The 14,507-nt window shown below is 42.9% G+C and overlaps 1 protein-coding gene across 1 annotated transcript in view; it reads right to left on the reverse strand.

Annotated features, from left to right (window-relative positions):
- ccdc146 (coiled-coil domain containing 146) overlaps positions 1-14,507 on the reverse strand; it is a 107,103-nt gene that overhangs the window by 48,169 nt on the left and 44,427 nt on the right. Inside the window, exons 6-13 of the mRNA XM_056276674.1 lie at positions 12,318-12,403; positions 11,338-11,431; positions 11,052-11,125; positions 10,879-10,948; positions 9,993-10,165; positions 6,159-6,386; positions 5,684-5,773; positions 4,560-4,656 (exon numbers count right to left, since the gene is read on the reverse strand). Coding sequence (XP_056132649.1) covers positions 4,560-4,656; positions 5,684-5,773; positions 6,159-6,386; positions 9,993-10,165; positions 10,879-10,948; positions 11,052-11,125; positions 11,338-11,431; positions 12,318-12,403 — 912 coding nt within the window. The remainder of the gene's footprint in view (positions 1-4,559; positions 4,657-5,683; positions 5,774-6,158; positions 6,387-9,992; positions 10,166-10,878; positions 10,949-11,051; positions 11,126-11,337; positions 11,432-12,317; positions 12,404-14,507) is intronic.

Raw genomic sequence — 14,507 nt, forward strand, 5'->3', positions numbered from 1 at the left:
GAACCAGGTGGTAAGCATTGCGGAGGTCTAGTTTAGTGAACACTGTGGCTCCCTGGAGAGAATCAAAAGCAGAAGTCATGAGGGGCAGAGGGTACTTATTCTTGACGGTGATGTTATTGAGGCCTCTATAGTCAACACATGGCCGGAGAGTCTTGTCTTTCTTGGCCACAAAAAAGAACCCCGCACCAAAAGGTGATGATGAAGGGCGAATAAGACCAGCAGCCAAGGAGTCCTTGATGTACTTCTCCATGGATTCCCGCTCAGGCTTGGAGAGGCTATATAGACGGCTGCTGGGGTGGGGAGTGCCCGGCAGCAGGTCAATAGCGCGATGAGGAGGCAGGGAGAGAGCTTGCTGAACACAGCTTGGAGGTCATGGTATTCAGGAGGCACCAGTGACAGGTCAGAGGTCTCAGGGCTTGACACCTGACAGACTGAGGCAGAGCAGACTGGAGGCATTTGGCATGACAGACGGGACTCAACTTGAAATTCTGGCCGATGACCAGTCAATATGGGGACTATGCTTAACAAGCCAGGGATGACCAAGTATAATGGGAACAAATGGAGAATTGATAACCAAAAAAAACTTAACTCCTCTTGATGGTTTCCCGACAACAGGAGGTGCACAGGCTTGGTCTTAGAGGTTATCCGGGCCAGAAGATGTCCATCCAGGGCATTAGCTTCAAGAGGCTGGTCCAGATTCACAGTGGCAAGACCCAACTGCTTCACAACCTTTGCATCCAAAAAAAAAAAAACTTTCAACAGCTCCAGAGCCAATGAAAGCCAAAAGTTTAGTGGACTGACCTTTAAAACTGATGGTAGCTTGCAACTGGGTACGTGGACGAGGAGACAGAGGGCAGACAGTTGGGCTCGCAAAGATCCTCCCCCTCCCTCGTGAGCCTGCTAGTTTTGACGGACGGTGAGGGCAGGAGACGAGAAAGTGACCAGGCTGACCACAATACAAGCAGCTGTTCTTGGTGATGCGGCGTTGACGCGCCTCCGGGTCAAGCCGGAAGTGGCCGAGTTGCATCGGCTCCGAAGCTGGGGAAGAATCACGCCTCGGGCTTTCTCGGAGGACGTCAGCCTCAGTCGAGCGAGCTCAGCTCCCAGAGTTTGGAGGTGTGGCCCGTGGAAAGTTGTTGTGACCAGGAAAGCGGCGCGTCCTCTCTCTCTCCTCCGCTCCCGGAGATGGTTGTCCACACGAATGGCCAGGGTAACCAATTCCTCCAACCCTCCAGGCTCGGGGTAGGAAACCAATTCGTCCTTTATGGATTCGCTTAGACCGTTGGCAAACCCAGCCTGGAGGGACTCGTTGTTCCAGCCACCCTCCGCTGATAGATAAGTCTTTTTGAAGCATCCTTTCCCCGCACGGGATGATCAAAAACCTGGCTAAAAGCAGTGGTGAACTCAGCGTAGGGTGAGGAAGTGGAGGCTCGCATCTCCCACACCGCTGTAGCCCAAGCCAGAGCGCTTCCCCGGAGAAGACCCATGATGTAAGCGACTTTGGCTCTATCCGTGGAATATGACTGGGGCTGCTGGTTAAACACAATCTCACGCTGCATCAAAAAGGGGCGACAAAGTCCAAAATCTCCATCATACTTATCGGGCGGGGCAACCCATGGTTCCTTAGCCGAAGTTGATGGCGCTGAGGGTGGCGTAGCTGGAGGGGCGGGACCCGGGCTAGCGGATACACCAAGCTGGGTCTGGATTTCAGAGATCCTTAAGCTGAGCTCACGGAGGGCGTCAACCATCCCCTGTAGCCCCTGGCGGTGCTGGATGAGGACCGATTCCTGGTTGGCTACAGCCTGGCAGACCGTGGCCAGGTCTGTGGTGGAATGGTCTGCTGGGTCCATAGTGACTGGAACGTACTGTCACGTATCTGGAAAGATCCAAAAGTAGACAGGACAACCGGGTAAGGAAGAAATCAAGTCTTTATAGAAGTGGCAGATCCCAGGAGTACAGCAGGAGTTGGCTCAGTGGCAGGGAGACTGGCAGGCTGAAGTCCCGGAGAGCAGAGAGCAAAAAAAATCAGACAGGCAGGCAAAAATGCAAAAACTATGAACATCAGAGAATGCAGGCTAGGACTGGACGTGCAATAACCTTTAGGCAACAACCCATGAATGGCTACGTTCCAGCAAAGACTGGTCCACAGTGGAGGCTTCTTAAAGGTGAGGGTGATTGCTTGATGGCCAGCAGGTGTGTTGATTGAAACCATGGACAGGTGTGCCAGAGTGAAGGAGGAGGAGGTGTGAGCAGGCGTCAAGGGAGAGGGGTTGTGACAAAAGCTGGGACAGGGGCATGTTTACCACTGTTACATCACCTTTCCTTTTAACAAGACTCAATAAGCATTTGGGAACTGAGGACACTAATTGTTGAAGCTTTGTAAGTGGAATTCTTTCCCATTCTTGCTTGATGTACGACTTCAGTTGCTCAACAGTCTGGGGTCTCCGTTGTCATATTTTGTGCTTCATAATGCGCCACACATTTTCAATGGGAGACAGGTCTGGACTGCAGGCAGGCCAGTCTAGTACCTGCACTCTTTTACTACGAAGCCACACTGTTGTAACACGTGCAGAAGGTGGCTTGGCATTGTCTTGCTGAAATAAGTAGGGATGTCCCTGAAAAAGACATCGCTTGGATGGCAGCATATGTTGCTCCAAAACCTGTATGTACCTTTCAGCATTAATGGTGCCTTCACAGATGTGCAAGTTACCCATGCCATGGGCACTAACACACCCCCATACCATCACAGATGCTGGCTTTTGAACTTTGCGCTGATAACAGTCTGGATGGTCCTTTTCCTCTTTAGCCCGGAGGACACGACGTCCATGATTTCCAAAAACAATTTGAAATGTGGACTCGTCAGACCACAGCACACTTTTTCACTTTGTGCCAGTCCATCTCAGATGAGCTCGGGCCCAGAGAAGCCGGCGGCGTTTCTGGGTGTTGTTGATATATGGCTTTCGCTTTGCATGGTAGAGTTTTAACTTGCACTTGTAGATGTAGCGACGAACTGTGTTAACTGACAGTGGTTTTCCCAAGTGTTCCTGAGCCCACGTGGTAATATCCTTTACAGAATGATGTCAGTTTTTAATGCAGTGCTGCCTGAGGGATCGAAGGTCACGGGCATTCAATGTTGGTTTTCGGCCTTGCCGTTTACGTGCAGAGATTTCTCCAGATTCTCTGAATCTTTTGATGATATCATGGACTGTAGATGATGAAATCCCTAAATTCCTTGCAATTGTACATTGAGAAACGTTGTTCTTGGACTATTTGCTCACACAGTTGTTCACAAAGTGGTGAACCTCGCCCCATCCTTGCTTGTGAACGACTGAGCCTTTCGGGGATGCTCCTTTTATACCCAATCATGACACTCACCTGTTTCCAATTAAGCTGTTCACCTGTGGAATGTTCTAAACAGGTGTTTTTTGAGCATTCCTCAACTTTCCCAGTCTTTTGTTGCCCCTGTCCCAGCTTCTTTGGAACGTGTTGCAGGCATCAAATTCAAAATGAGTGAATATTTGCAAAAAACAATAAAGTTTATCAGTTTAAACATTAAATATCTTGTCTTTGTAGTGTATTCAATTGAATATAGGTCGAAAAGGATTTGCAAGTCATTGTATTCTGTTTTTATTCACGTTTTACACAACATCCCAACTTCATTGGAACTGGGGTTTGTAATATATACATGGTTAGTTCTACATTGTTCTACTATGTATCGAATGTCTCCATTGTCTCTGGCACTCAGTAGCCCTCCTTCTGAGAAATAAATGTGTAGGCTGTATAAGACTGCACATTGTCTGAATGAATATTAAAGCCATTAATTCAATCCTGGCTTAGCCAAAGTTGACATTCTTGTGGTAAAGGCCGTTAAAACATCATTATAATCAATGACATTGGATATGGCCTCATCTGGTTCGGCTTCTTTGTCATACTCATCTGAATGAAAGTTACTGTTACTGGCACATCAGTGGAATTAAATGAGTCATATTTTTCAGGTGCTTTGTTTTCATTCTTTCCTAATTTATGTGAACCCCCTCATGTGACTTTCAGTTCCTTTAATATTTGTATGGTTTTAAGATATGTGCTGACACATTTCCTATCTCTCTCCATCCTTCTGTTAACTAAAACATGTGTGTCATTTTGTCTACAGGCATCTCAGTAGAGGACAACATGCACCAATCTAGTTTTTATATTCCTTGTCCAGTGAAACGTATGAATGAATCTACATCTGTGAATGCAAATGGCCACCTCCAGTTTAAAATTTAATCCATCATGGCTCCCAGCTAGCACTTTCCTTGTTCACAGCACCATCAATATCCACTTATACTATCAAAAATCCACAAGGCTTCAATAGTTACCAACGCTTCCTGCCAGGATGATCAGGAACCTAATCTCTGGGAAGCACAATTACATTCCCTCAAGTAAAAGTTTTAGTGTTATTTCAAGGAGTAAAACCTTTTTCTCTTGTGTGAAAATTCCAGACTGCCACATTTTCTCATTTTCTTTAAGGTTTGCTGTACACTGTTCTAGCTGCAGGTCAATGAGAGACAGGGTCCCACCTCTGTTTGAGTCTTGTTGCAGATTAACTGTGTTTGAGCCCACTTTTCATTGGCTAATTGCAATTCAACCTTCATTTTCTTCAAGGCTTGCATCTGCCTGAGGAGAAAATTGGACAGATTTAGATATTTATCCTCTATCACTACATGACCATACTTCCACATCCCAAAGTGAGAAAATTAAAAGGAAAATTCACTGATTTTTCAACCTTATCTCGATCTGTGAAAGGGATAGCACATGAAAAACACTAGTTGTTCCATGCAGAAATGAGTTTTTTTTAGAAGTTTTCTTGCCATCAAGTGACATATCCTGATGGCACAACAAAGGAAAAACTAAATACAGCCCAGCAGTGTTTCTAATACTCTAATCTACTCTAAACGCACTGTTCAAAACACATCCTTGTTCTCTCGGCTAAGCTACATTTCCGATGATGGAAATGACGTACCACAACACTCGCACATGGGATTTTATGGACGATGATACAGAAGCGTACATACAATGCATTCTGGTGAGTGTAGGTTCTGAGAGTAGGAGAACACCTATTTCTCCATCAATATAGCACATGAAAAACATGTGAGGATTTTATCGCTTCAATCCACTGCATTACACATCAGTACTGACTGCACATACACAAAACCCTAGGGTGAAATTTTCCTTTAAGTTTCTTAGTGACTCGTGTTCACTAAAACATACTTTGTTCTTTGAAATGTATGCACGAAAAAGTAGGAAGATTATCCAGCCTTTCTGGAATGCAGCTGAAGAGAAGCAGGTGTTTGAAAATGAAGAAATCAATTACATGACTATGCTCTGCTTCTGTCAATATACTCTTAATTAGACCATATGATAAGGGCGATGGTGAATCCCATCAATATTTATTGAGGTATACGTAACAAATCTTAATGTATTTATTTATCTCAAGAAAAGTTATTACAGATGGTGTATTAAACTAAATCGAAGTATTGCCACAAGCTGTTTTATGGAATGCAAATTAGTCATGCTGGCGGTAACATAGTACCAATAACTTTAAGCTGAAGAGCTCTTTAAAACCAAAAGCATTCCAACATTGCTCAGAGGTGTTTAAATTATCATCATCATTCTGAAGTCAGATGTGGGTAAGACAGAATACCTGTCTCTGTTTTTGAGCTGCGCACGTGTTTTCTTATACAGGAACTTGTTGTCGGCCTCAGTGTCTTCCAATTTCATATCCAGCACAGCCCTGGTGAGGTCACACACACACACACACACACACACACACACACACACACACACACACACACACACACACACACACACACACACACACACACACACACACACACACACACACACACACACACACACACTATTTAGAGATAAAACATGTTGTTGTGTAATCAAAATGAACTTATACACAAGTGCCATTGTGGAAATGACAGTCATGGAAAAAAGACGTAATCACGTGCATGAATGAAGTACAATGAAATACAAAAACATTTGTTCAATCAAACACCATAGTATTCTTCACATTTACATTAACACCAGCTTATTCACCTTTGAACCACATCACTGAAGCAATGGAAAGCCATCCCCAGCCAGCTGTCATTGTATCTGGTGTGTAATACCTGTGCCCCAGCAGTTCAGTCTGCCTCTCCTTAAGGAGTTCTTTCTCCTTCAGCAACATTCTGTGCTCCTTCTCCACGGCCTCCACTTTGGCTCTGCGCCCCTCCATCACCTTCACCTGCTCCCTCCTCTCCTCCTCCAGAGTGAAGTTATGCTCATCCGCCTCTTTCAGGTGCCTCTTCATCTCTGAGATTTCCTTGTCAAGTGCTGCTGTCTTCTCTGCTGCATTTCTGAGATGAATAAATAAACAGGGTAGCACGGACTGAGATGGAGTGCAAAGGAGTCAGTAATTGACAGATCCCTGAAAATATTCAGTGCTGAACTGTAGGCCTGCATGCCTTATCAATAACGAAATGAGCATCTATCTTCTACATATTAAACAGTTGGACTAAGACAGGGTGGAAGCCCAAATTCAAAACTGCTCTCTGAATTTCCAATCACAGATGTTCATGTGGCTGAGACACACAGTTCCACAGCTTCACTGGCACACAAAACATCAGCTTGAATAAAATATCAGACAGGTGGGACAAAAACTCGCACTGCTCTCTGGCGCAGAATCGGTCCTTCTGTTGAATTGTACACGAGTTTGACACAACTAAATAAAGGAAAGCTTGACTAATGACAGGCTGTCTTTTAAACATCACGTTGAATATCCTGTGGAAAAAAAAATCAAAAATAAAGTAAGGCTTCTATTTCAGGCACAATGACTGCTGGGATAGGGTCCATCATCCCCACGACCCTGAGAGCAGATAAGTGGTTTGGATAATGGATGGATCTTGTTTCTCCTTTTGCGCTTTAGCAAGATTGGTTGCTGTTACTTTCTTACCCCTGCCTGATCATGGTGACATAATATACATGAATGTGTCTGCACAGTGACTGCATATGTTAACACTCTGTCTACCATGGCGTGCTGAGGTTTGATAACAGATATAAGCTCTCACTCACTCATCATTGAGCATGTGTAGACATCTTCATTGGCATTCACGTTTCAATTCTGGGATTGTTTCCCTTTCATTTTTAACTTTACATCTTGGGAAAAATGTTGCAGCTTAGGAAAAATTGAAAATGACAGCCTGTTCTTACAGGACCTGTTTTAGTAGCTCTGTTCCTCATGTGTGAATGGATGTAGGCAGGAGAGCCTACATGCACTGTGCTCCTGCAAGTTATAAAATCTCTGCAGTCTGACTTGAAACTAGAGACACTGATCACCCTAATTCAAAGTTCTTATGAAGGGCTTGGAGACAGGCACCAACAGGGTCTGGCCAGGGCAGACAAGTTGAGAAATGAGATGTAAAATCTCAATGTGTTTTTCCCTGTTAAAATAAATATTGATGGTAAACATCTCTAAATGCTGTGAATTTTTAACATTGACCTGAAGGAATTATAGCGAGAACAGGTCTCCACAGCATTATAACTGGTTGTTCTTACCAGTATTTATTGCACGATGGGTCCAGTGAAAATATCACAAGCGTTATCTTTGATGAAGGATAGATGGCACGTTTTATCCCTGTGTGGGTGCACTATGGAGCACTCAATTACAGATGATGACCTAAATCATGTTACTTTCCTGCCTCACGTTGGTTTAACCATTGTTCAAGCAACCTTTTTTTCTTTTCTTTCCTTTTTTAAATTTTTTTTTTATTTTTTTCGCCCCTTTTCCTCCCCGACTGTACTTGGCCAATTACACTCTTCCGAGCCGTCCCGGTCGCTGCTCCACCCCCTCTGCCAATCCAGGGAGGGCTGAAGACTACATGTGGAGTCACCAGCCACTTTTTTTCACCTGACAGTGAGGAGTTTCGCCAGGGGGACATAGTGCGTGGGAGGATCACGCTATTTCCCCACAGTTCCCCCTCCCCCCCGAACAGGCGCCCCGACCGACCAGAGGAGGCACTAGTGCAGCGACCAGGACACATACCCACATCCGGCTTCCCACCTGCAGACATGGCCAATTGTGTCTGTAGGGACGCCCGAACAAGCCAGAGGTAACATCAAGCAACCTTTTGTTGCAACTTTTGGCTGATTTTTTTTTTTAAATTGGCAAGGGTAGAGATATTGGTTATTCAGTTGTGCATCACATTTTGTTAGTACAGAGTTGCAAAAGCATATGAAGAACGTAGCACAAGCATACGTATATGACCATGACCAATGGTCACTACCAAACAGCAAGCAAATGTAACTGTAAATGTGCAGGTTACGAAAAGGAAGCAACTTTTAAGAGGTGCCAAATGTTTAATTTGCAAGACGCAAGCAAGGGACAGGGATACCATGACCTTAAGAACAGTATGGTGATGGTAGTTTCAACTTTGCTAAGGTATAGTGTGCATGTTGCATTTTAATTAGAAAAAAACAATGTACTTTCAGAAACATACACAAAACTAATTTGCATCTGTTTTATAAAGTAAGACATTTGTTCATCTTGTATTTTAAGCATGAACGTACCCTAACTTTGGGTGATGTGAGAATGTGAATGTATTTGCCACTTTCTTGAGATAATTTCATAGCATAACCATATAAACCTTATTAATCATGGTCAAAACAGGGTCTATCTAAACTGAGTTCATATCATTAGTAAAATGTGCACTTAGCATAAAAAAAGACCAGGTGAAAGCGATGATCTCTCTTTTATTCCACCAATTAAATTAATTTAATTTATGAAGGGGAAATGCATATGACGGGGAGAGATATTAAAGGAGGACTTTTTCGCCTCAAGACAATTGAGACGTGTACTTGTACAAAAAGGGGGCAAATCAATTGAGAAAGATTTTGCCGGTATTCTGTATGCTCAGGGTATAGTCTTCCCAAGGGATTCCTAACACAGTAAAATAGGACTATTTCTATCATGTAGAACAGTGGTCCCCAACCTTTTTTCCTTGGAGCCCCCCCTACTTATTTCTAAGAAAAGTTGAGCCCCCCCCCACCCGTACACACACACCAAGAGAAAAGTGATTCATTCCAAATATTTGCAAAAAATTAACATCAATTATAGCTTTTTCCACATTTTTTTTTCTTTTAACAACCCAACAGAGTAGGCCTGTTGTCATCTGACTCGGGCTCATTGAAACATCAACATATTAGTACTGTTGTAATCTGACATCTGACATCCACATGCACATCATGTAAAGCTGTGAACACTGTTTTTTGACAGACAGTAGGCCTATGTATTATTTTGGCTTGAACAGTAAAATTTTGTACTGAGTCTACCGTCCTGTTCATTTATAAACTAATAACACTGGGGTTTTTTTGGCAGGCAGTGTGTGTTATTTTGACACACACAATAACAATAACTTCTTGCTTGCATTTTTTTTTTTTTACTGAGTCTGTGCCATCCTGTTCATTCTGAAACTAATGGCCACCTTGGGCTTGCATGCCTTTGACCAGGGATGGAATGTCAGGTGCGATGCTTGTGGCAGCCGGCCTACAGTCCTGGTGTAAATGGAGTCTGTTGTGGGCTTTTGTTTTTATTGTTACAAAGGCACTGAAGGCTGTCTCAGACAGAAAAGTAGTGCTGAATGGGAGAATAACCCTTGTAACTGTGTGCTTGGCCAGTCTGGGTACAACAGCATGTCCTTTGACTATCCAAAACTTTTTGTATCTGTTCTCCTGGAAATATTTCTTTGACAGCGAGGCGGCTTGAAGGTCTGCAAGCTCATCATAGCTGCGGCCCCACCTGTGCAGCATGCAACAAGGTTCTCGTAGGGCAGATTGTTGGATGAGATACAGGGGTCCACAGCCATAAAATATCCTGGCCTGATGTTTTGGTTAGATCGGTAGACATAACAATGTCTTGTTTCAAGTCATCACCGTCAACATATTGAACATAAACGATGTGCACGGACTCGTCTGGCACTGTTGTCATTTCCTCCAACTGAATGGCAACGGGAACATTCCTAAGCTTCTTGTGCAGCTTGTTCTGACAATCTCCAGCCATTTTATTAATTCTGTCTTTGACGGTGTGGTCAGAGAGTGGGTCGGTTTTCACTTCATCAACCGCGTGTGGGCCACACAGCCTCTACAATGTTCAGACAGGAGGGTTTGATAAGCTGTTCTCCAATGGTGTGTGGCTTTTTAACCTTGGTAATTAATAGCCAACACTCAAATGATGCCTCCGTGGCTCTGTGCAAATCACTGCCTGCTTGTTCAAATGCTTTTCTGACGTCGGCGGATCTTCTTGATAGCGCCACCTGCTTTTTCCTCTTAAAACATTCCTGACTTTCGCCAATAGTCTCTTGATGTTTTGTCTCTTGGTGTCATTTCATTTTGCTTGGCTTCATGCTGTCATCAGCTAGTTTCTAAAAACACACATGACAAATTCTGGCTGAGACTTGTCCTGTCCTTCCATAAAACCAAAGTTAAGGTAGGTGTTGAAATAAAGCCTTACTTTCTTTCTTGCCACTTAGTCATCTCCACTTTTACGTTTCTCAGCCATGTTGTTTCATTCATACAGTGAGCTGACAACACTGCCCGCTCAGTTTGATAGCGCAGACTGACGGGTCACAGAGGTGTGGTTACTAGGTGTAGCCCAATTACATATTACGGGGGGGGGGATGTATCTTTTTAATTATTTTTATGGACAGACTTTTGTATGAAATAAATTATCCAGTAGGTGAATTGTTATGCTTTTATTTAACATGTGCACTTTGACAACCTCAGAGCAAAAAAGCCTCGCGCACCCCCTGTGATCTTTGGCGGCCCCCCCCCCAGAGCAGACAAAGCCTCACGCACCCCCTGGGCTCTCAGGTGCCCCCCTAAGGGGTGCGCGGACCCCGGGTTGGGAACCACTGATGTAGAAGACCTAGCAGAAAAAGGCCCATGACTCTGTTTAAGCCTTTGATACAATTGTTGAAGGAATATTGACCGATTTTTACCAAATCACTGCTGTTGTACACTTCACTTACGCCTTCTCATGGCTTAATCTGTCATTCTCTTTGACAAGAGGGGCATGTATGGTGAGGTTCTGGGCAATCTCAGACTGGAAAAAAAACAACAAACACACACACACACACACACACACACACACACACACACACACACACACACACACACATAAGATTACATTCATTTGGATACAAACAGTGACCTATTTCAGTACACTGTATTGCTAGAGATGCAGGCTACAATAGTCAGGATGTGCATGTGCACAAGCACACACACACACACACACACACACGCACGTACACACACCTGTTTGATCTCTATGATTTTCTTCGTTTCTTCCAGCTCTTTCTGTTCTCTCTGTATCTGCATAATATGGGTTTCTCTACGCTCTTTTAGACTCCTACAGAGGGGAGTGTGAGAAATAGGGAAGGATAGGGTGTGGAAGAGTGAGCTCGAGACAAAAAGAGTGTTAATGTGGAAAAACACAAACTGACACTCATACAAATATATACTGAGTAATTCCTCATAAACCTTGTTCATTTAACAGTCATGCTATTGAAAATAATTTGAAATTAATAAACAAAAGAAGTGTGACAGAAAAATGGAATGTGGGAAATCAATACCTGCAGCAACTGGTTAAGAACTTTCTTTTTTTTTTTACTACTTTATTAATCCCCTGTGGGGAAATTCATGCTCTGCATTTAACCCATCCCAGCTGTGTAGCTAGGAGTGGTGGGCAGCCATCGTGCAGCACCCGGGGACCAACTCCAGTTCATCTTGCCATGCCTTGGTCAGGGGCACAGAGAGGAGTATTAACCCTAACGAACCCAGGACCTTCTTGCCGTGAGGTGACAGCGCTAATCATTGTGCCACCATGCCACCCAATGAAATGAAGAATGAAAATAAAATCATATATATTTTAAGCATTTCCTCTCAGGGCAATATTTATGTTTAAACAGGTATGGATGCTATCTCATAGAGCAAGCAAGGGTAAAATCATATGCACAAATTGTGCATTATACAGCAATAGCATCTGAGGCTGCTTTCTTCACTGTGACTCTGAATGTCATCTGGATTTTTTCAGCAACAAAAATTGGCCCATAGGATATTTGGTACAAAGTCTGTATAAAAAGCCTACATACGTAACATGAAACAAGATAGAAAAGTTGTGTCCTGCTTTCAAGAAGAGAGGAAGACAGTAGAAAGACCAGATGATTAGTAAGCAAATGAATTTTTGATTACTGGGCTTTATAACGGCAACAATTACGATAATATCAGAGAACTACCTGATTTCTAACTGCCTCTCAGCCACCTCTTTCTTCAGGTCCTCACTTCTGTTCCTCAGGTCTGTCACCCAGCTGTCATCCAGCTCCTGGAAACACCCACCAAAGCTATAAATATTCAATCACATTCAGTATAGTGCTTCTCAGACTGTGATTAGAATTTCGTTGACATTACTTTCTTCAGATTACGTTGCTCTGCCATGGTTCTTATTCCTTACCCAATTTCTACATTCTTCTTTCTTTTCTTTTTTTTCCAGAAGTGTGTAGTCTGACAGTCAGATGTTAAATTGTGGCCTGTACAATTTGTGTTATAAGAGTACCATCATAAAAAGTATAGTAGCTCAATTATTTATGTGCCAACATAATGGGATATGGATGGACCCAGGGAATAAATTGACCACAATTTCTACTCTTTTGTCATATCTGGTAGGGTTCAGGTTCAAATCTATAGTTACTTTAGAAAATATTATTATTTAAATTTATCAAGAGCAAGTCGGTCAGATTCTGTAGAATTGAGCTCAAGACGAATCAGATCTCTACAGATCTTTCGTATTCTGGTCTAGAGGGTCTGACATTTTTATGTTCAAGTCAAGCTGTAGTCCAAAAGCCATAAGACATGATTTTATATTGTCTTATGTTAAAATCAAAGTAAAAATTTCTTAACCTCTTTATAATTGGAGGGAGGAGAGAAGATGCTTTGCAGCCTAATCCAGCAAAATATATCCTTGAGCTGCATCACATTACTTTATGAGAAAACTTTGGGATTGGATTTTAACTTGATTAATCTTTCACATCATCAAGTCTTGAGAGGAATAAACTACAAAAAAAACACCTGCTATCAGTTTAGCATGAATAATACTTTCAAACTGAAACTGATTAAGATTTGTCATTTACTGTAAATCAAATCCAATTTTGTTTTCCATTATTGTTGGTATCTACCGTACATATGGATTTAAATGTTATGAAGATTCTGTGATGAGATACATTCCTGTTAGTCACATTTGACAAGTGTGTAACTGTGTTTGTGTGTCTATAAGAAAGTATAACTACTCTCTGAGGTACCACTGAATGTGGCCCATTCGAGTAAATGTCATACTTTAAGCTGTGACATCTTTCATGTGACAGATTACTTCAATAAATTTAGGAACTTAACTCTCAGAATCCTAATAATCCAAAAATTCTCACATTTATCAGTGGGTAAACACCAAATTTGTGTGATGCTGTATCAGGTAGATTGGTTAATAAACATATTTCATAAGGACAGTGGCACAAGCCTGCGTGGGCAAAATCCCACACAGCCTTTGCAATATGGTGTAATGACATTTAAATATGATGTGAAATATACCATATTAATGTTTTGTGTTACTTTCAACTTCTTTTCATGCAAAGTAAAACTCTCCTATTGTAATGTGTTTCTGGTATACATGCAACTCTAACTTCACAGTTTGATAATCTACTACTACTACTTTTGGTTGCTCCCTTTAGGGGTCGCCACAGAGGATCATCCGTTTCCATTTCTTCCTGTCTTCTGCATCGTCCTCTGTCACACCAGCCACCTGCATGTCTTCCCTCCCCACATCCATAAACCTCCTCTTTGGCCTTCCTCTTTTCCTCTTCCCTGGCAGCTCCATATTCAGCATCCTTCTCCCAATATACCCAGCATCTCTCCTCCACACATGTCCAAGCCATCTCAATCTTGCCTCTCTTGCTTTGTCTCCAAACCATCCAACTTGAGCAGTCCCTCTAATACACTCGTTGCTAATCCTGCCCTTCTTCGTCACTCCCAATGAAAAATCTTAGCATCTTCAACTCTGCCACCTCCCGCTCTGCCTCCTGTCTTTTCATCAGTGCCACTGTCTCCAAACCATATAACATAGCTGGTCTCACAATCATCTTGTAAACATTCCCTTTAACTCTTGCTGGTACCCTTCTGTCGCAAATCACTCCTGCCTGCATTCTCTTCTTCACCTTTCTTCTGCACTCCCTGTTATTTTAGACAGTTGATCCCAAGTATTTAAACTCGTATGCCTTTGTCACCTCTACTCCTTGCATCCTCACCATTCTGCTTTCCTCTCTCTCATTCATGCATATGTATTCTGTCTTGCTCCTACTGACTTTCATTCCTCTTCTCTCCGGTGCATACCTCCACCTCTCCAGGCTCTCCTCAACCTGCACCCTACTCTTGCAATAAAT

Source organism: Lampris incognitus, chromosome 3 (genome assembly GCF_029633865.1).
Source record: "Lampris incognitus isolate fLamInc1 chromosome 3, fLamInc1.hap2, whole genome shotgun sequence".
NCBI classification, from domain to species: domain Eukaryota; kingdom Metazoa; phylum Chordata; class Actinopteri; order Lampriformes; family Lampridae; genus Lampris; species Lampris incognitus.